At 38.6% G+C, this 23,030-nt stretch overlaps 1 protein-coding gene across 4 annotated transcripts; it reads left to right on the top strand.

The window, feature by feature from the left end:
• Nucleotides 1-1,620: 1,620 nt before the first annotated feature.
• Nucleotides 1,621-19,878, top strand: ZNF207 (zinc finger protein 207). 4 transcript variants are annotated; one of them, XM_036267712.1, is made up of 13 exons: nucleotides 1,621-1,833; nucleotides 3,307-3,433; nucleotides 9,343-9,481; nucleotides 10,654-10,821; nucleotides 10,949-11,024; nucleotides 11,498-11,545; nucleotides 12,602-12,672; nucleotides 15,208-15,365; nucleotides 16,382-16,474; nucleotides 17,457-17,699; nucleotides 18,301-18,460; nucleotides 18,605-18,788; nucleotides 19,002-19,875. In XM_036267712.1, exons 1-12 carry the CDS (start codon nucleotides 1,793-1,795, stop codon nucleotides 18,763-18,765), a joined length of 1,485 nt encoding a protein of 494 aa, XP_036123605.1. In that variant the 5' UTR covers nucleotides 1,621-1,792; the 3' UTR covers nucleotides 18,766-18,788; nucleotides 19,002-19,875. The 4 variants fall into 4 exon arrangements, with proteins under 4 accessions (XP_036123605.1, XP_036123604.1, XP_036123606.1 ...); XM_036267711.1 differs by having other exon boundaries at nucleotides 18,605-19,876; XM_036267713.1 differs by lacking the exon at nucleotides 11,498-11,545 and having other exon boundaries at nucleotides 18,605-19,878.
• Nucleotides 19,879-23,030: the final 3,152 nt, after the last annotated feature.

The raw sequence follows: 23,030 nt of genomic DNA, 5'->3' as shown, positions 1-23,030 counted from the left end.
ATTCATCACCACCTTTTTCCATTTTTGTTTTTGGCAGACCACTGGGCATTATCTAAAATTATTGTGCTTGTTTGTTTACTTTTGCAAGAATGAATAAATGACTTCCTGCTACCCTCATCCTACTTCAGATCAGTTTCTTCTCTCACCCAGATTACTGTCTCATTCTATGACTGGCTTCTTCTTAGCCTCCACCACTCCACTGCTCACAGTGTGGCCAAAATGTTTTTTCTAAAACTCAAATCTAATTCAGCTCCATACTTACCACTTCTGTGACCTTCAACTCTCTTAAGCTGCTTCTTTATCTGTATTAACAGGGTGATAATAATGGTGCCTCCATCACAGGCTTGTTGAGACAAGTCATGTAAAACTTAGCACAATGCCTAGCACTCATTAAGTGCTTCATGGATGTCTGCTACTATTTCTCCTTTTAATAATAACATAACATTTACATTAATAGCTATTTCTATGTGCCCAATTCTGTTCTAAGTGCAGCAGGGGAAGTTTATGTGGTTTGCCCAAACTCATGCAGGTAGGCAGTGAATGGCACTGGTGGAAAATGAACCCGAGCCCTGGACTCTTAACCACCTATACTATCTCTTAAAATTGCATTGTCTAATTGTCCTCCTAAAACTCCTGTTGTACCCAGCTGGTGTGGCTTAGTGGTTGAGCGTGGACTCATGCACTAAGAGGTACCCAGTTCCATTCCCCAGGGCACATGCCCAGGTTGTGGGCCCATCCCCAGTGGGGGGGAGGGGGCATGCAGGAGGCGGCCAATGGATGTTCTCTCTCATCTGATGTTTCTAGCTCTCTCTCTTCCTCCCTCGCTCTCTAAAAATCAAGAAAGAAAACAAAACAAAACCAAAACATCCTGTTGCTTGGCAAAGACTTCAGCATGAAGACCAACCCTTCAGACTGCTCCTGGGATCTCCAGAAGTCGCCGTTCCAGCCCGCCCCCCTAGGGTTAGCTCTTGCCACCAGCCCCCTTCCTATGAGCTCCAGCGCTAGGGCCAATTTTTTTCCACTGCTCGGCCTCAAAGGTTTGCACCTTTTTACTTCCTTAGGGAGATACTCTCTCCTCCCCCTCGCCTGTTCCCACCGACCCTTCAGGAAACCTTTCTTGACGTCCTGTGACGGCCAAGTGTAAGGTTTTCTTCTGCGGTCCCCCGGCACCTGGTTATTTCCCTCATCAAAGCGCTGAGCACACTGCGTTGCTCACTCATCTGCCACTAATCTCTGACTGCGACTTCTTCGAGTTAGCGTTTAAGTAAGCAAATGTCCAACACGTACTACGGAGAGGATTAATCCGGACAATGGAACAAAACTGGAAATGGGGCATTGTCTCAATGATCCTTTCTTCGCTGTCTGCTCTTAATTAGGCTGGTAATGTTTTCAGTTGTTATCCCTCCCCCTCCCCCCCCCTTTCAATTCGCAAGTTTCTCGGCGTACCTAGGGAGCCGGCTCCTTCACAAAGGAAACCCGAAGGGAGCTACAAGCACAGGCGGCGAGAGCGCGGACCCATTAGGCAGACAAGATGGCAGCCGCCTCTCCGCGGCTGCGGGTGCCCACCCACTCAGGGCGGAGGGCTGCGTCACGTGACCCTCCCCTGCCTGGCACCGCCTCCGGCCGCAGTGCCTGACGGGAGACAGAGCAGCGAACGACGGCGTCGGCCATTTTGTGCCTGTTTCCTGTGGGACGCAGTGGTGGCCGTTGGGTCTGAAGAGTGAGCGATTTTTCGCCTCGTTTTCCCCGCTTCTTTTCTCCTCCCTTTTTACCTTGTCACTAGAGAGCAGTTATGGGTCGCAAGAAGAAGAAGCAGCTGAAGCCGTGGTGCTGGTATCCTTTGTCAGTTTGAGTCGCGGCCGAGCTCCGGTGCCGGTTGGTGGGGACTGGGAGGCCTGGCTTTGGCCTATGGCGGAGAGTGGGATCTGGGCCTCGTGGTGGGTAACTTGGTGGCTGGAGTCGGATTTGCGAAGTCTCCTAGGAAAATGGGGTCTCTGGGGCGAGAGGCTGTGGCCGTGGTGGGTCGTGGGACTCCGTGACTCAGGAGATTCTCGGTCTGGTGCGAGCATTGACTCGCTGGGAGGTGGCTTGGACCCCTCCATCGAGGACGGTGTCCCCTAGGACTATTCTGCCATACCCGTTGTGTTGGTGACTCAACAAAGGGACTTTCTTCAAGTGGAAGACTGACCACGGAGGATTAGGGAAGAGCTTCCGGAGCCAGCCAGTCACCCGCTTTTTCCGGGATTTTTTTTCGGGGGCGGCGGAGGAGGGGTAGAACCGGTGGTTTTGTAAAGGCTTTTGTTACTCAACCCGAATTTCAGACCTTTTTTTTTTAATTTGCGCGGGTGGGGTAAGATCCAGCTTCCACGTCTGCGACTGGCGCCTTCGTTTTTCGGGAAGCGTTCTCTCCAGGGTGGAGTTTCTAGTATCTATTCTCTAGCTGTGTGGGGCTAAAAAAAATGCCTCTTAGACTGAAAACAGTTTGCTACAGAACTGCGTTTTTTTTTGATATAATATCTAAACAGTTATGTATTTTGTAAATGTCCTTTTAGGAAAATCTTACTAGAGGGATATTTCTGTTTTATGGCTGCAACCCATCTCTGAGTTTAAATACATTGCTTGACAACGTAAATTCAGACGGGATTGCAAACAACTTTATGGGTTCAGTTGTGTCGTTCTTATGCACTATGAACTTATTCTTAGATTCTAAAGGGAACTTAAATTCTAAACGTTAGTTAAATGTTAATGTTTCGGTTATTTTTTATTTTTTGTCCTCACCCGAGGACATTTTTCCATATTTTGTTCAGATAGAGTGGGAGGGAGGGAGAGAGAAACATGACATGAAAGGGACACATCGAGTGGCTGCCACCTGCACGACCCAACCAGGGCCAGGGACAAACTGCAACCGAGGTACATGCCCTTAGCGGGAACCGAACCCGGGTCTCTCTGAACCACAGGCGGACGCTCTAACCGCTGAGCTAAACCGGCAGGGGCTATTTCTTTAAATCTATCTAATGAATGAATTCTATTTTGAAATTCTGTCTTGATATAAAGTTGGGGTTTTTTTGATATTGAACTCTTCTAATCCACAGTATGCATTTGTAAATGTTGAGATATGGAACAAAAGAATAGTTAATTTAACATAAATGTCTTAAACACGGGCATTTTTTAAAACCATTGTAATGTAAACTACCTTTTTGGTTTAGCTGCTCCCATATTTTAATGTTATGCCTATTCTCTTATATGACAGATTTTTTAAAAATAGGCTGTATCATTGTGTTTGTGTGCCTTAACAGTATTGCTCAGGTATTGTAATAGAGATTTTGATGATGAGAAGATTCTTATACAGCACCAAAAAGCAAAACATTTTAAATGCCATATATGTCATAAGAAATTGTACACAGGACCTGGCTTGGCTATACATTGCATGCAGGTAGGGGTTTTTCTCCTGTATTTAATTTTTACTCTCTTGTAGTTTGGAAACCGCGTTGGGGGGGGGGGGTCATTAATATTTCTTTGATAGTTGTAGGTTATTTTTATTGTTTATTGCAAGAGATCAGATAAAATGACAAGTCAGCATTAAACTAAACAAAAGCTGTTCTTTAGCCATCAAGAAGATAAACAATCAATTTTTTAATGTTTATAGAGTTTATATTGGTATTTATCTTTAAATTATTTTTCATTCTAAGTTAGATTGGTAACATTTAGGTTGAGATCACAAGATATATATCTCTTCAGCACTTGAGTTAGAGAGCAAGGATCAATGATTTAAATTTGTGGGCAGTCTGACCAGTTCTGATCCCATAAGAATTAGGACATAATTAGCTGCCATAACTCAACTACCATTGAAGGGTTTGTTATAGTCTGTTGCTTGGGGCCAGGTTTGTCAATAATTTATTCCAGGACCTCCTTTGGAGTGCTAACATTGTTTCATTGAATAATTTCTTGTTTTCTTGGATCCTTTTACTACTAGGTTGGGAGAGCTTTGTGATTTTTAAAGCTCTCATAAGTACCATTATGTCTTATTCAACATTATTTCTTCTACTTTTGCCAATTTTAGAGCTGCTTCAATTTTTGTATAATTGGACCTCAGATGTGAGATGAGCAAATCTCTATTGGAAACTACTGTTGGTAGGAAGCAGGGAGGTAAATTAAAATAAGATACTGCTTTCCCAAGTTTAAAATTAAGTTTATATAGCTCCTTGTCACTCCATTTATGTCACTACAACAATTAAACATCCATTCAAAAATATTTGAGAGCCTACTACATGCTTAAGCAGTCACTAAGGCACATGTTGCTATTCAAAAGAAAATTTAAATTCCTCAATCACGCTATAGCCACATTTTCAGTGCTTAATAGCCACATATAGCTGGTGAATGGCTGTTGTATTGGATAGCTCAAATACAGAACATTACCGTTTTCACAGAAAGTTCCTATGAAACAACACGAGTATACAGCAGTCAATAAAACAGTCACCATTGTAGAATTTAGATTTATATGGTGGAGGAAAACAACCTATAAATATTTCATTTGTCTTTTTTTTCTTTTTTATCCTCCCCCGAGGATATTTTTTTCCATTTTTTTGTTCAGATACAGTGGGAGGGAGGGGGAGAGAGAGAAAAACATCGACGTGAAAGGGACACATTGAGTGGCTGCCACCTGCATGACCAACCAGGGCCAGGGACAAACTGCAACTGAGGTACGTTCCCTTAGTGGGAACTGAACCCGGTTCTCTCTGGACTGCAGGCCGATGCTCTAACCACTGAGCAACCGGCCAGGGCTCATTTGTCTTGAAGTAATAATTGATATGGATAATTAAAACTAGGTAGGGGCTGTAAGGAGCACCAAGATATAGGAAAGGCCTGAATGAGAAACTGACGCCAGAGCACAAATCTGAAGGGAAATGAGGGTGATTCCAGCAAACTGCAAATGAAAGGCTCACTCACATCTGGAGCATTCTCCTATATTGAAGGAAAGGGAAAGGCTTGCAGGCTATTGTAGGCCATTTTCATTAGTTCTGAATCAAGTGAGAAGCTTGATTAGAGATATAACATACTCTGGCACACTTTTTAAAAATGTTTTTTATTGATTTCTTTAGAGAAAAAGGAAGGGAGAGAGAAACATTGGTTGCTTGACTTCTGTACACATCCTGACTGGGAATTGATCTGGCAACCTTTTGGTGCATGGGACAACACTGCCAACTGAGCCACACCAACCAGGGCTGGTACACTTTTTTAAAGGATCATTCTGGCTGCAAGGTTGAGAAGAGACTTGAGTATTTCAGGCAAAACATGATCCTGACACGAGCCAGAATTTGCCAATGGATTAGATTGGAGTATGGGAGAAAGTGAGGAGTTAAGGATGATCTGAAGCAGTGTGCAAAATGATGTTGCCCACCCGGCTGGTGTGGCTCAGTGGATTGACCCTCGTCCCACCTACTGCGAAGTCCTGGTTCAGTTCCCAGTCAGGATACATGACCGGGTTGCGGGCTCGATCCCCAGTAGGGGGAATGCAGGAGGCAGCTGATTGATGTTTCTCTCTCAAAAAAATAAAATGAAAAATAATGTTGCTCTATACTGAGCAGCTGCAGGAAGAATAGATTTAGGGATGAAGATACCAAGATTGTTATGTTAATTTTGAGTGTGAGTATGTTTTGAAAAGATCTGTTGAATATCCAGGTGGAGATAACACATAAGCAGTTGGATCTACAAGTTCATTTTGTGTGTGTGTGTTAATCCTTACCCAAGTATATTTTTCCATTGATTTTCAGATACAGTGGAAGGGAGGGGGAGAGAGATACAAACATCTGATGTGGGAGAGACACATCAATTGGTTGCTTCCTGCATAACCCCAACAGGGGCCTGGGATTGTATCTGCAACCCAGGTAGTGTCCTTGACTGGGAATCACAACTCTTCAGGCCCAGGCCCGATGCTCTTAACTGCTGAGCCAAACTGGCCAGGACTACAAGAGGTTGGAGGTAGAGATATAAATCGGGAAGGATACAATATAAGAACAGCTATTTGTCCCTGGCTGGTTTGACTCCGCAGTTGGAGCCTCAGCACACAGACAGAAGGGTCTCTGGTTCTATTCCCAGTCAAGGGCAAGTACCTGGGTTGCAGGTTCAGTCAGGTCAGAGTTATGCAGGAGACAACCAATTGATGTAGATGTTTCTCTCCTTTTCTCCCACTTCCCCCCTTCCACTCTATCTAAAAATCAATGGAAAAATATTCACAGGTGAAGATTAACCAAACGAAAGAATGGCCATTTGAAGCCATGTCTTTGTTTTCTCTTTAGGGAGTAGAATATAGATAGAAAAGATGTACAAGGACTCCATGTTGGGCCACTCCCAGCATTAGAAGTCAGAAATTTAAAAGAAATCTTTCAAGGAGATTGAAAAGGTAGGAACACCAAAAAAGTAGTATGCAGGAAACCAAATGGAGTGTTTTCAAAGAGTGAGTTAATTTAACTGAGTCAAATGCTGGTGGTAGGTCAAGTAAGAACAGAACTAAGATTGGATTAATCAAAGTGGAGGTCATTGGTCACTTTCCAATGGTGATTTCTTAGAATGATGAAGATGAAAGCTTGATTGGAGTGTTTTCGAGAGAGAATCAGGGCTGTTACTTGTGTCATTGAGAGTACACTTATTCTCACTGGGCCTGCCCCAGACCCCCTGAGCACCAACCTTAGTCTCCCTCAAAGCCCCATTTCCTCTCCACCAAGATGAAAGAAACTATCATGAACCATGAGAAACTCTCCAGACTGCAGAGGAACTGCCTCCAGAAAGAAGGTGGTTTACAGAACAGCTACAGAGGATGATAAAAAGAATTTGGTTCTCCTTAAAGAAGTTAGGGTATTGAAGAGGTAATGTGTTCACAAACGAAGGAACAGGCCAGCCTTAAAGTTCAGGTGTCTCTGGCAGGGAACACTTTTCACCATTACAGGCCGTGCTGAGACAATGTAGCTGACAGTTGCTACCCAGCATCTTAAACGAGCATGGTGCAGACAGTCTGACTAGTCTAAGGAGACTGGCTAAAGCTCTGCCCAATCTGTGGATGGGAAAGCACCACTTGCTACCAGAGAGGAGAATGAAGTTCTAGATCTGGAGAATTTTGATTAGGCTTCCAAGAAAAGCATACTGAATTGAGTCAACTTCTAAAGAAGATAAAACTTTTGGAGAAGTTACTGTGAAGCTGCTACTTTTATATTATGGCTGTTTTTTCAAATTTTATTTATGGATCTGATAAAATCTAGATCGCTAATGTTTTTTAAGCCCAAGTCCCTTGGATACTGCAGCTCTTTTCAGTTTTTGCTTATACACAAATTGTTCTTTGCTTAGTTTTAAAAAAGAATGGTGGGGCCCGGGCTGGTTTGGCTCAGCGGTTAGAGCGTTGGCCTGCGGTCTGGAGAGACCTGGGTTCGGTTCCCGCTAAGGGCACGTACCTTGGTTGCAGTTTGCCCCCGGCCCTGGTTGGGTCGTGTGGGTGGCGACCACTCAATGTGTCCCTTTCACATTGATGTTTCTCTCTCTCTCTCTCTCTCTCTCTCCCTCCCACTCTATCTGAACAAAATGTCGAAGAATGTCCTCGGGTGAGGATAAAAAAAAAAAAAAAAAAGAATGGTGGGGAGAAAATGGGAAAGTAGAGGCACTCTTTCAAGGAGTTGTACTATAGAGAAGAGCAGATGGAGTGGAAGCTGGAAGGAGATTAGTTGAGAAACTATTAGTAACATCTTTAATTGACTAAGTGTTTCTGTATATATAGTCTTACTGTAATTTCAGAGCAACCTGTGAGATGAGCATATAAGTTAAATTGGATATCCTCCAATTTTATAGATGATAAACTAGGATGTTAGTAATTTAGATGGCTTACATCACCCTTGCTCTTATCTTTTCAACCAAGACCATACTGACTTATTCTAGGCAAGATTCTGAGTTAATCATGTTATTTTACTCCTCTTTCCAACACTTTTTAATTAATATATTTATTCTTGCCCTTATCACTTAGAAATGTAGTGAAGACTAGTTAATGTGTATGTGAACATAATTTATTTCTCTAAAGAACATCCGTTACTTTGTCTGCATTTATCAAGAAGAGTAACACATTCCCACAAACTAAGAAAATGGTGGTTAAGTCTCTTGTTACATAACTTTATTCACCGATTGTTCATAATGAACAGTTCAAGAGTAATCAGAAGTGAAGGTAATTTCTGAATTTGATTTGCTTGCCACTGTTTGAAACCTTTGAGATACATCTCTAAGAAGAAAACATTTAGCTTTCGTTAATTACCTTTCTGTTCTTAACATGAAAGTGTCTTGGGAGGAAAGAAAAACTGAGTATTACTTGGACAAATATGTTCGGGTTATTAGCTTAAATCATTGGTTCTCAAGCCTGAGCATACATCCAGATCACTAGGAGGGCTTGTTGAAACACAGATTGCTGGCCCCACCCAAGAGTTTGTAATTCAGTAGGGCTCAGGTAGGGCCTGAGAACTTGCATTTCTATTAAGCTTCCAGATGATGCTGATAGGCTAAGCAAAATACTTTGACATCCTAAGATAATGCCTTTTGCTGAAGAAACCAGGACTGACAGGGATTTTACCATACTGGCAAAAAGCTATCCACATTTTGAGGGGGGGCTAGAAACTTCTGATCTGTCAAAAACTATACAGTGAAAAAAGTCCTAGAATCCTAGTGTTCTACAATAAACATTTATTTTCCTCTTTGTGACCTGCCAAATCAGGTGCATAGTGACAGACTCACTACTGGCAGTGTTAAGTGCCTCAGGTGACTCGTTAGTTATATGTAATGCTAATCGTAGTTTGTGACTACAGGCTTATCTCAAGATCCAGTTTTGGAAAATTTACTTGTTTTAATTCTCAATATCATAAGACTTTCATAAGCTTTACTTAATTCAGACTTGAAATTTCTCTGACTTGAGTAGTTTAAATTATCAGATTGAATTGCTGATAATGCAAGCAAATAAGGTTATATGGTAAATTTGAAATAATGTTTATTGAGCCCTTAATATATGTTAGACTTCCTATCAAGTGCTTTTGATATACACTATATTTAATCCTAAAAACCAACCCTTGAAATTAGGCACTATAATGGTGGAGTAATCGAAGTTTAGAGAGGTCAAATGATTTGCACAATCTTACATGGCTAGTAAGCAGCAAAATTAGAGATTGAATTCAGATCGTCTCACTATAGAACTAGTCGCTCTTAACCTTCATACTAAATGGTCTCTGAGTAATTTGAAATTACTTCGTAAAAGACTTATGAGACACTTTTGCCTATCTGATGGAAGTTTTTGGGTTTTTTTGTTTTTTGTTTTTTTGTTAGGTGCATAAAGAGACAATAGATGCTGTACCAAATGCAATACCTGGGCGAACAGACATAGAGTTGGAAATATATGGTATGGAAGGTATTCCAGAAAAAGATATGGATGAAAGAAGACGGCTTCTTGAACAGAAAACACAAGGTAAGTATTTAACATATGCCTTTTCTTAATAGAGCTTCACTAGTGAGGATTATTACTTTCAAGTATAAATTTAAATGTTAGATTTATTCAGAATTCAAATTTTGTCTTCTGTTTTCTTTGTCTTATGTTTGAAGTTGTGTATTGATTTGTATATATGTAATACCATTTGGATCATTCAGATATTTATTATTCATGGCTGAATTCCAAGTGGAATTAACAAGTGTTGAGGCCTTTGAAAATAAAGTAGCTTGTGTTTTGTTTTTCATTGATTTTATTTTATTAAAATTTTTTTTTCTTACTGATTTTAGAGAGAGAGGCAGGGAGAGGGAGAGAGAGAAACATCAATGAGAGAGAACATCGATTGGCTGCCTCCTGCATGCCCCCCCACTGAGGATTGGGCCTACAACCTGGGCATGTGCCCTGACTGGAAATCAAGCTGGCCACCTCTTGGTGCATGGGTTGATGCTCAACCACTGAGGCACACCAGCCTGGCTGTTTTTGTTTTTATCCTCACCCGAGGACATTTTTGCATTTATCTTCAGATAGAGAGGGAGGAACAAAGTGAGAGAAACATTGATGTGAGAGAGACACATTGAGTGGCTGCCACCCACACGACCCCAACAGGGGCTGGGGACAAACTGCAACCTATATACGTACCCTTAGTAGGAACTGAATCCAGGACTCTCTGGTCCGTGGGCCAATGCTCGAACCACTGAGCCAAACTGGCCAGGGCTAGAAAGCTGTTTTTTTAAAATAAAACTGAATCTGGCCAGTGTGGCTCAGTGGATTGAGCCTTGTCCCATGGACTGGTCTCAGTTCAGTTCCTGGTCAGGGCACATGCCCCAGTTGTGGGCTGGATCCCCAGTAGGGGGCGTGCAGGAGGCAGCTGATGGATGTTTTTCCCTTCCTCTCTGAAAAAAAAATCAATAAAAACATATTAAAAAAATAAAATAAAGCTGACTTAGAAATATTTTACTTTTCATAGAAGAATAATTGCTTAATATAGGTTGAAAATGCATTTGAAGAGTAAAGAAGAATGTTAACTGAAATATTTTTTGGAAGCAGAATTTTATGAGTTAATTGCAATGAAATAATTTTTTTAAATGTTGAATGTCTTAAATTTGCTTTTTATTTCACTCTGTGGGAAAATTAATTAAAACGTTTTTTAACAGAGAGTCAGAAAAAGAAGCAACAAGATGATTCTGATGAATATGATGATGATGACTCTGCAGCTTCAACTTCATTTCAGCCACAGCCTGTTCAACCCCAACAAGGTTATATCCCCCCAATGGCACAGCCAGGACTACCACCAGTTCCGGGAGCACCGGGAATGCCTCCAGGTAGCATTTAGAGTTTCTTACAATTTAATATTCTTAGGGCTTTATTGATAGTGTTAGAAGTACTAAAGTTTTTCTCCTAACACTTGAATATTAATTTGTGATTTTTTGTTGTTGAAATTGTTTATAGGTATACCTCCATTAATGCCAGGTGTTCCTCCTCTGATGCCAGGAATGCCACCAGTTATGCCAGGCATGCCACCTGGGTAAGAAAACTCTTTTTAAATGGCTTATCAGCTTGGGTGAATTAAATATGACTTTGCATTTTTTTTGCTTCTAAAAGGTATGGGTTCTATAAATATTAAAATTGTCTAATAAAGGGGTCTGCCAATAAATTTAAGGAATATAAATTTCTCTCTGAAGAGAGTAGATTTTTGGGTTTTAGTATGTATGTAGGCAGCCATCTGCTTCAATTGCATCTGATGTAATTAAAGTAGTTGGTTGTAGATTTGAGCTTCTGAGAGTCTGAACTGTCCATGACACTTTATAGTTGTGACAAGAAGCAAATTCTGTAAATGATTTAAATATTTATCAAATCATCAAGAACTGAAATAAATATGAGGTGCTCGTGCCCATCACTTTACTTAAATGTTATTGGATGTGACAGGTAAACAAAACACTTTCCCACTGTATTTTGAAAATCACAGTTAGATTTTGATTTTGTCATACATTTTCACAGATTGCATCATCAGAGAAAATACACCCAGTCATTTTGCGGTGAAAACATGTAAGCATCTCATTCATGATGTAATTCAGGAGGTATAATCATAATGTCATTTTCTTGTGTGTTTAATGGGATCTATTCAGTTGACTTCAGAAATTTTCTAACCTTCCTCACTAAAACTTCTACAACTTACAAGCTGGTTGACACAGGTCTCTAAAAGGAGGGAAATAAAACATCTTTGAGGAAATAGTAATAAATCCATATATAAATAAAGCATTTTCTAAATGTGTAGCTACTATTTTCTCCTAATGGCTAAAAGTAATGGGACTTTGTAAAAAGGTTTGGTATTTAAGAAAAACTATATAATCTTACCAAATTGTATGCTTTATTATATAGAAGGTAATTGAATTTTTCCTAATAAAATCAATATATAGAAGTTAATCTTCTGATAAAAGTCCTAAATCAAGAATTTACAAACTTGTAATTTCTTAAGTGCATTGGACATTGCTATTTGAAGATGAGCTCCTTTAGGGGAAGGAAAAAATATGGGTTGTTTTTTTAACTCATGGTTTAGTATTAGCTAATGTAAGTAAAAATGAGGCAATCTGAATTTACTTTTGATTATCTTTAATATTGATGGTAGTTTTTCTGTGCCCCTCCGAAAATACCATATCTTCCTAATGTACATTCGGTATTTTCCTTCTGAAAATCTGACAACTTTAGATTTTTATTTATGTTCTGTGTGGCTATTTTTCCAGTGAATCAGAAGGTGATTTTGATTCTCAATTGCACATATTTTAGATTAGGCCTCTTGTGTATATCAAGAGTACAATATTAGCCTGTAATATTAATACATGACTTTAAATGTATTAAAATGTTTTGTCAACAAAGCCTGGATTTTTCTCCCTCCATCTTACTGGTAAACCCAAGAGTTTGCTGGTTTTTAGAGGATTTATTTTGATAGGATTGTTTTAGTGTGTTTTGTGTTCTGTCAGCTTGATTCAGTATTGGGGGTCAAATTCCAGTCTTATCTATTGTTTCAGGATTTAGCCAAAATATTTTCTGTGGCTTATATTAGTAATTAACTTCAGTTGTTTCTTGAAATTTGCTTTCTAATAGAATGATGCCAATGGGTGGAATGATGCCACCTGGACCAGGAATACCACCTCTGATGCCTGGTATGCCACCAGGTATGAAATATTATGCAGTTTCCTTTTTAATATGACTGACATGCTTTATTCTTTTAAGTATTCTACACAATAGATTTGTGGGCACAGGCGCAATGTAGTTTTAAAATCCCTGTAGGTTGGTGACTTTTTAAAATTACTGTGAGAAGTGTTATGATGGACCCCTTTTTATGAGTTTTAAAATAGTAAAAGTAGTCTTCAAGCCCAGGCCGGTTTGGCTCAGGGTTTAGAGTATCTGCCCATGGACCGAAGAGTCTTGGGTTTGATTTTGGTTAGGAATGTGTACCTGGGTACCAATCGATGTGCCTCTCTTATGTCAGCCCCACCCCACCCCCCGCCACAGCCGCCGCCTCTCTGAAAATCAATGGGAAAATATCCTCAGGTGAGGATTTTTTAAAAAAAGTCTTGCCCTGGCCGGTTTTACTCAGTGGTTAGAGCATTCACCTGTGGACCAGAGTCCTGGGTTTGGTTCCCGCTAGGGGGCACGTACCTCGGTTGCAGTTTGTCCCCGGCCCCAGTTGGGGTCGTGTGGGTGGCAACCAGTCGATGTGTCTCTCTCACATCAATGTTTCTCTCACTTTCTTCCTCTCTCTTTCCTGCTCTATCTAAAGATAAATGCAAAAAAAATGTCCTCAGGTGAGGATAAAAAAGTCTTTAAAACAGTCAAAGTGAGTCACAGAGTCTTTGCAAGAAGGTCATATGCTTAAGAGTGGGTCATATTAGGAGTATTTTAGATAAGCAATAAGAGACTTTTAGCAAGTAATAGACAACTTAAACAATGTTGGACATTTATTATCTCAAGAAGAGAAGTGGTAGATTGTGTGGCTTGGTGATGATAATCAAGAACCTGTGCTTTAATATTTTCCATTTTGTTAACCTTAACTTTTCTCCCTCAAGCATGTCACTCAGTAATAACAAGATGACTCAGGCAAGAAAGGTTGTTAATAACAATGTGCTCTCCTTTTTTTCTTTTGTTAAGGAACAAAGTAACTTTTCCAGGGGCTCTTCAGCCCCTTGTATGTCTTGGCTAGGAATAGGTCTAATGGACCCTCTAGTTGCAAGGAAACGTGGGAAATGAAGTATCTTGATTGTTTTAGATTATAATGTGGGGTGGGTAGTGGGTTGTGTTAGCTAAATAAGTGTGCCACAGAGTGCTTTAAGAGGCTCCCAGTTGGTTGCCTTGCTTTTTTAGACTTAATCCTAGCAAGTTTGTGTTATAATTCATAGCAGGCTTAGAAGTACTCAAGTGATAGTTGATATAAAAGGAACCAGAAGCTCAACCAGTGTGGTTTAGTGGATTGAGATGTCCTGGTTCGATTCCCGGTCAGGGTACATGCTTGGATTTTGGGCTCGATCCCCAGTAGGGGGCATGCAGGGAGCAGCCGATGGATGTTTTCTCACATCCACATTTCTATTCCTTCCTCTCTCTCTAGAAAAAGCAATTAAAAAAATTTTTTTAAAAAGAAAACTGGAAAATAAAGCGGCAAAATTGTAATCATTGCTAGTGTAGCAATTTATAGGTAACAGCTCCACATACATAATGCTGTAGGGGAAATTTTGGACATTTGAAATGGTAAGGAACAATAACCATTGTTCATTTTATGGTGTGCAGTAAATGTTTTAAGTTGTATTGAGGAAGTTTAAAGAATGCACTAGTGCTACATGTTAGGAAATTGTATTTAAAGTGTGTAAAAGAGCCCTTGCTGGTTTGGCTCAGCAATTAGAGAGTCAGACTGAGGACCGTGGAGTCCCGTATTTGATTCCAGTCAAGGGCACGGACCTCGGTTGCGGTTTGGTCCCCTGCCCTGGTCCGGGTCATGTGGGAGACAGCCAATCGATGTGTCTCTCTCATATCAATGTTTCTCCCTCTTCCCCCACTCTGTCTTAAGATAAATGGAAAAATATCTTTGGATGAGGATTTAAAAACAAAGTATGTAAAGGAATAATTGGGTTTTCTGCAAAATTTAGGGGTGTGTGACTTACTACCTTTTTACTGTAATTTGCATCAGCATTCATTGAACTCTAATTCTCTCTGTATATTAAAGGGTTTGCTAAATAATTAATATCAGTTAAACTTAATTGCTGCTTTGCAATTACAGGGTCTTTAATGGTATCTTTCACTTCCCAAAATTCTGAAGGAGACACAAAGGAATAGAAAATTTGAGGCGGCAATATTGTTTCAAGGGAAAAATGCCCAAGTTCTTTGAATTTCATTGAGTTTAGAAGTCAGTTAGTAACTTTGTAGTATGGAAGCATTTTTTTTCCCTTTATTGATTTTAGAGAGAGGGGAAGGAAGAGGGAGAGATAGAAACATTGATGAGAAAGAACATCCATTGGCTGCCTCCTGCATGTGACCTGACCGGGAATCGAACTGGCGTCCTCTTGGTGCATAGGTCGACACCAACCACTGAGCCACACCAGCTGAGTTGGAAGCATTTTTAATATGGTGTATTGTAACAGCAAAGTTTTGGGGAAATTACTTTTCTGAACTAAATGCTTCAACAACTGGGTCCCCCTCCCGACATTTTTTCTTTATAGGTATGCCCCCTCCGGTTCCACGTCCTGGAATTCCTCCAATGACTCAAGCACAGGCTGTTTCAGCACCAGGTATTCTTAATAGACCACCTGCACCAACAGCAGCAGTTCCTGCTCCACAGCCTCCAGTTACTAAGCCTCTTTTCCCGAGTGCTGGACAGGTAAGTTGAAATTCACTTTACAGGTAAATTGCAGTTGTTTACAGAACTCTTTGAAATTGTCATAGGTCATTTTTTTTTTTTATGATTTTAGTATAATTAAGCATAGTACAAAGTGGCCTATTTACTTCCATGTTTGCATACATTGATTTTGTCTATTTGTAAAAGGTTGACTGGAGCCAGAGATAGCATAATAATGTTATTTTTTCATTGCTGTAAATTTCTAACTTTAGTTAGAAATGGAAGTTTAATTTCTGGGGACTTAAATGTGTTTTAGGTTCCACTGTTGAGCTATGAGTGGAATGAAAGCAAAGCCAAAGATGAAAATCCTAAGATCTTAGCAAATCATTTGTTGGGCTCTTGTAGTCTAGAACAGTGACAAACTGCAAAACTGCACACTTGCTGGAAGGGTATCATTTAATTGCTTTTGACTTAGTCCTACTGATTTTGTCTCCAAAACTCGGAAGTGAAAGGTGCTTCTGTTATACATAGTATGTCTATAATGATTAGTACTTTTTATTATTTCATAGGTTTTTTTTTCTCAAATTTTTTCTGTTTGTAGATGCTAAATTAAAAGCATTACTTTTTAAGTGCTCTTGAAACACATTAACTTATGCTTTTGAGGTGGGTGGGGATTTTGTTCATTGAGAGATGTTAAACTTAGCAAAAATCTTTTATAGTGTCATTGATAGAGAATTGGATTAAAGTGTCATTAATCTTTATTCTCAGTTTAAGGTATCACTTTTGAAATATCACATTGCAAAACATTAGTTTTAGAAAAGAAACCGGTTAACTAGGTTTATTGGTGTAGAATTAAAACTTCTTTTTGAGGCTTATACTGTCACTTTGTTTATTGTAAATGCATTAACTGCCTGCCTCATTAAATAAAGCAGATCTGATTGCATTATATTTTGCATTCACAAATATGCAATCTATACTTAAAAAAAAGTCTACCACATGGCTTATTTTCACCCATTTGTTTGGAGACTTTTCATTGTTTCCTTTCTTTTATGCTACAGATGGGGACACCTGTAACAAGCTCAAGTACAGCTTCATCCAATTCAGAAAGTCTGTCTGCATCTTCTAAAGCTCTGTTTCCTAGCACAGCACAAGTACGCAGGAAGTTGCAGTTTAAAGTTGTTAAAATGGCTTTATAACTTAACCCTTTGGACCCTACTTTAAAACTAAATCTTTTCCCAAAAAATACACAATTTAAATTTTTTTTAAAGTAAGATTAATGGTATAAATCAATGGTATATGAAAAATTGAACTAAAAAAAATGTACCCCAAACTTCAATGGTTCTAAAGGGTTAAAAGCATGTAAGCAGCAAATGCCTTGTAGTAGCCAATGGTTAGCCTGATGCATGATTAAGCTATTTTGACTTATGCTATTTAATCTAATGCATCACATATCATGTAAGGAAATTTAGTACTCTGCATTTGGTTCTAAAGTTGTCCTAGTCTACGTGTTTTAGATGTTTGGTATTACAAAAAGTAGCACATTAATTACTGGTAATTTTATACTTAAAGAATCCTTCTAAACCCATTTGATCATGATAATCATCCAGCCATTATTAATTGGGAGGGCATTGTATTACTATATAAGTAATACCTCTGAAGGACATTTTTAATGTGTCACCATTGATACTAATTATGCTATGCTTAGTAACTGAAACATTTGTATTCTGTAATTTCTAATTTTTTTTTTTAGTTGCTTGGTAGATTAAACAACTAATTAAGAATAGTAAAAATAGAACATACACCGTTTCAGTATATACTACTATATTTCTTCAGTCTGGAATAAATACAAAGCTTTGTAAATTAAAGAACTTGATGAGAAGGTAGATGACATCTGAGAAGTTAAATATGCAGCCTTACCTTTTTGTTGTTTCAATGCTGTGTTTTAGATGTGACTGTAACCCAGCATTTTCTGATATTCTTATGTGTTATCTTGAATTTTGTGGAGCATTTATCATGTTAACTTTGTTTTGATTTTATGTTGAGTTTGGTCCTTTATTGAATGTTGGTGTCTTATTTTTAGTTGGTAGGTACACTCAGTTTTCTGTTTCATTGATGAAAGATTGTGTTTTACAGGCTCAGGCAGCTGTCCAAGGACCTGTTGGTACAGATTTCAAACCCTTAAATAGTACCCCTGCAACAACTACAGAACCCCCGAAGCCTACATTCCCTGCTTATACACAGTCTACAGCTTCAACCACTAGTACAACAAATAGCACTGCAGCTAAACCAGCGGCTTCAATAACAAGTAAGCCTGCTACTCTTACGACAACCAGTGCAACCAGTAAGTTGATCCATCCAGATGAGGATATATCGCTGGTAAGTTGTTTATAGTTTTTTACTTGCAGGGTTTGATTGAATATCATTGTAGCAGCTTGTCCCTTTGAAAAGTTAATTTGTACATCAATGGTCTTATGACTAATCTGATTTCATGCTTACTAAGTGGTTTTTACCATTCTGATTTTTAAGAACCACAAAATAAAGTGAATAGTATGTGTTTGATCTTAGATGCATTCCCTCCCACCAGACTATTTCTAAAAGAAGACAGTAAGTTGGATTCTTACTCTTAAAAATCATTTTAGTTAGACATATTTGTAAATTAATTGAAGAAGCAGTGAAGTGTGAAGTGGAATCTGCAAATCCCTTGAAGCCCATATGTCTTCTTCACTAGACACTTTCTTGCTGAAGCAGTTTATAAACCCTAAAGTTGTTTTCTGTGCTTCGAATACAAAAATAGGTGGGATTTTCTTAAGGAATTGAGATTTTAAGTAGTTGGACTGGTTTGTGGGGCAAAGGTAAAATTGGGAAGTAAGGATACATTTTTTGAAACTTAAGCTATAAAGATGATTAGATGCTTGCCTTTATGCTTAATGAGTCTCTGTAGTCAGGTGTTTAACATTGTGCTTATTTTTATTTCTAGGAAGAGAGAAGGGCACAGTTACCTAAATATCAACGTAATCTTCCTCGTCCAGGACAGGCTCCCATTGGTAATCCACCAGTTGGACCAATTGGAGGTATGATGCCTCCACAACCAGGCATCCCACAGCAACAAGGAATGAGACCCCCAATGCCGCCTCATGGTATTTCTCTTTTTATGTTTATTGTTTTTAGTGGCTTTTTTGAGTATACACATAGAATAATTTATCTACAGAATACATTCCATTTAAAGATACAATGCATGAACCAACTCAGTCTGTTTCTTGTGTTTTAAATGTGTTTTTTAGGTCAGTATGGTGGTCATCATCAAGGCATGCCAGGTTACCTTCCTGGTGCTATGCCACCATATGGGCAGGGACCGCCAATGGTGCCCCCTTACCAAGGTGGGCCTCCTCGACCTCCGATGGGAATGAGACCTCCTGTAATGTCGCAAGGTGGCCGTTACTGATCTCACTTCATCCAGTCTAATAGGTTTGGAGATTAAACCTTTTCTCAACTTGTGCTGTTTATATAGCCAAGCTTCCGTCAATAAGGCTTCATTGTGACTTTAACATTATCTTCCCACATACCAGGAACAATTGGACGTTTATTTTACATGGGAAAAATTATTTGGAATAATAAAGCAGGAACTTTTCCTGAAGTTGCAATTTATACTGTATGGCTTCTTTTTCATGTTTCATCTAGGTTTTTAGAAGTGAAGTATAGTAAATTTGGTTCGTTATATTGTGAAGGCGCTGGAATTTCATGAACATACCACCTTAATAAAGGCAAGTTCTGTAAGCTTACATTGCTATTTGTAAAGTTATGCCTTCACAGCATTTCAGATGCTGTTGGACTGCATGTCCCCAACCTAGCTTGGTGAGGGCTGTAACTATTTCCAAGTACCTGTACATTGGAAGTCTGAAAGTGTAACAATATTTAATGTATTTAGAGTTCCTCATGTTGCAGGGTCTACGAAATCTGACCCACTAAGGTCATGTGACTTTTCTGTACTGTTAAACTTCATTGTAATAAAATGAGAGAAAAATTTATGCCTTTTTATTCATAACCCAGCTGTGGACCACTGCCTGGAAGGTTTGTACAGATGCATGCCACATTAGATGTCCACATAATAAAATTCATAGTTGCCAATGCAGTTTTGATATATCATTGGATTCTGTCTTTGAATTTAGGTTGTTTCTTAGCTGCATGTTTTAAACTGAACAGTGTATATAGAATTGTATGTTAGTGCTTCAGTTAACAGAAGACCTTAGATATGTATGAGTCATTGCATAATGGGTATGAAATCTTTATGTTGTGTCACCTTTTTATCCCCTTGGTGTCAATACTTGTTAGATGTCATAGATATTTAAAGTATAATCCTTAATGTTTCCTCCTTCCTGATGATTATATTTAGAGCCTAGTGCCAGACCATTCATTTCCTTCTAATTGTTTTTGGGACTGCAGTACTGCATGGACCTCAGAAGCTTTTCAGGTGCAAAATTCTAGAAGCTTAGCTGTAAGCAGTAATTACTCTTTGTGCTGTTAATGAATTGGTGTGTGTGTATATATATATATATTTTTTTTTTATCCTCACTGGAGGACTTTTTTCCATTCTTTATTCAGACAGAGTGGGAGGGAGAGAGGAGAGGAAGAGAGAGAGAGAGAGAAAAACAGAAACATTGGCGTGAAAGGGACACATTGAGTGGCTGCCACCCGCACGACCAAGCAGGGCTGGGGACAAACTGACCGAGGCACATGCCCCTAGTGGGAACCGAACCTGGATCTCTCTGGACCGCAGGTCGGCGCTCTAACCACTGACCAAACCGGCCAGGGCTGAATTGGTATATATTCTAAGTGCAGTGCCGAGAATCTAAATGTGCCTCTGTTGAATGGTTAACAGATGGATTTGAAATTTTTTATTATATTCTTGGAAAATGACATATCTTTGATTAGATAGCTACCTTCTATTATTAAGCCTAAATGGCTTAATAAATGGCTTTACTGTTAACTTTTTCATCCTTGGAAATTTAATCATTACTGTGTTCCTATGGAGAACTTTTCTGTAGAGGTGACTGCTGTTATTTAATATTTTGTGTTGTAAGTCCCATGTAATAATAGTTCCTTTTGACCTTTTTGCTATCCAGTTTTTTAATCTTTTTCAGGGTAGATTTATGCTTAAATTAAGTATCAAATGACCTGTACAGAGTATACTTATTAATATAATAACCTGAAGTTGAGGTTTTTCTCAATATAAAGTTAAGACTTCTTAGAAAATGGTACCTTTTTTTTTTAACCTTTATGCGAAGACATAGATATAAGACATGAAATCTGAAGTTTTTTAAAAGCATTAACCTTGCAGAAAAATACTGGGAAATATTTTAATCATCATAGAAGAGTCTATGTATTTAAGTGACAAGTAAAAGTTATTTAAACAAAACACTGCAAGTATTATGGAGCTGAGGGCTATTTTAAATTGGACATTTTGCTCCAGTGGTTTTATAGCTCCTGTGCTGTGGTACCATTGAGGTTCAGAAAATTTCATAGTCTGAAAAGGTAACATCCATGTATCACCAAGAATACACTTCATCTTTGTTCTAGCAGCCAAGCTTCATCTACGCCTACCCCCATCCCCAACATCTGCCTACTGAAATAGTTTTAGAATTTGGTAGCACATTTGTACTGCCAAAGAAAAACGTGTGTTGAAAATCTTGGAGGTAAAAATATCATGACGTTTCAAAAATTATGCAAAATTTGATTTGCATTTAATGCAAAGAGAACATTTTATGTCAATATTGCTTTTTGAGGTCTGAAGGGAGAAAGTATTACTACTTTTAAGTAAGTGGTATGATTCTCATTAAAAGTCAATCCAAAGTGTTAATCATGGCACTTTAAAATCTTAAACACACCATCTCTTTCTTGTGTCCTGTAGGTAGATGGCTCAGGTGGTGCTCATTTGATATATTCAAAAGTGTAATTTGTGCATGCATCAAAGCATAATTAAGCTTCTAGAAAATACCTTTTACCTAACTGCTTCTGGGGTCCATACTGTGTTTAAATCATGAGTGGAACAAATTACGTTGAAATAATGAACTTTTGACACATGCTTTCTTAAATAATAGAGTTAAATCAAAGTAAAATTCATCCACCCTCACAGAAGACAACTTTTAGGACTTGATATTTTCAGGCAGGCATGATTGCCATAATTTAGGAAATTGCAATATTAATGGGGCTTCCAACTTTGGCTTCACTCTTAAATCACCTTTAAAAAAAATGACTTAAACATTTGTCTGGCACTAGTTTCTATTATATAGATTTTACTACTGTATGACAGTAACAAGACCAGCAGGCGAGGAACAACTTTTGAGTGGCTGCTGGAATTATCATTTGATTTGAATACTTACTATTTCAGTAATGTTTTACACATTTATTATTAGGAATGGGGAAGATGCGTGTGCTTCTATTCCACTGATGCAATTACATATTGAATTTAAACTCAGCTTAATTAAATAGGTATTTAGGGGGAGATCCCAATAAAAATAACTGTGGTCTCAGTAGAATTATAGTGGACAATCGTTTTTTTGTTTTTTGTTTTTTTAAGAGCTACTTTTTTTTCCTTTGCTTGCTTGATCATTGGGATTTTTTAAAAATGCATGTCTTTTAAATTAATTGGGTAATGTTTTTCTAAAATTAAAATTTTCTTCTTCCTATAGCCCTGCCATAGGACAGGCTGAGGCTGAGTCTCAGTGTTGCCCTGTTCAGTCTGAGGCAAGTGGGATTTATTTTATTCCTTATAGGGGCTTTCACAGCTTGATGGCTGTTGGATATTTATGTCCCCAAACTTGCAGCAAGTTTGGTGAAGGCCCCTAAATTTAATTAAACGTAGGATTTTTATACTCTTTTGGCAGAGAAGGCTCTATATTAATATTCACGTTTGACTGTGGTGTTAATAAACATTAAGAAGTATTTGATATATGTAATTTACTTGGTGTTATGTAATAAACAGCCTCAGTAAAGCTGGTATTGCTATATTACAGTTTAGTAAATTGACAAAATTTGACATTTTTGATTTGGAGGCATGAGATGTTTCGATCAAATTTTTTACTTTCTACTTTTAGGAAAATCTTATACTTGTTATTTTCTCTTCATACTATTAAATTTAACCTCAAGGATAAGTTTAATTATTGGAAATGCTACCGGATACTGAAATATGCACTCTTAATCCCAAAGTTATGCATTGAACATTAAGGTTGAAAGGTCATCTGAAAATGCTTATGCTTTTTAATATTTTTCAAACCTCACCACATTAGAGCAAATGTTAATGTAGAGCCCTGTGAAAAGTGGGAAGGTGGTATGTGTGTGGTATGTATGCATATACACTACACATTTGAGATAATGAGTTTTGGTATTACAAACCTGTCAGTATGGATAGGTTCAGGTAGCCAAACGAAAATTGTATCATGGGGTCAAGTTAGTATATTCAACTATGGTTTTGGAACTATTACTTTGAGGTTCATTTTCAGCCTTACTGAACAATATTTTATACACTCTGCATACATGAGACGTATCCACATTTGTTTCCAACTAAAGTTTGCTTTTATTTGTTGAGAAAAGATGTGTTTATGCTTTTATGTTGTAGGGGGTAAAGAGGGATCTGGAAGAGAGAGGCCCAAACGTAAACCTGGATTTTGTTCCTTCCTGTGTTTGAGTCACCATTCTATCCAGATAGTATTT

Source organism: Molossus molossus, unplaced genomic scaffold (assembly GCF_014108415.1).
Source record: "Molossus molossus isolate mMolMol1 unplaced genomic scaffold, mMolMol1.p scaffold_m16_p_19, whole genome shotgun sequence".
In the NCBI taxonomy this organism is placed as follows: Eukaryota; Metazoa; Chordata; class Mammalia; order Chiroptera; family Molossidae; genus Molossus; species Molossus molossus.
This window is presented reverse-complemented; position numbering and strand designations above follow the sequence as displayed.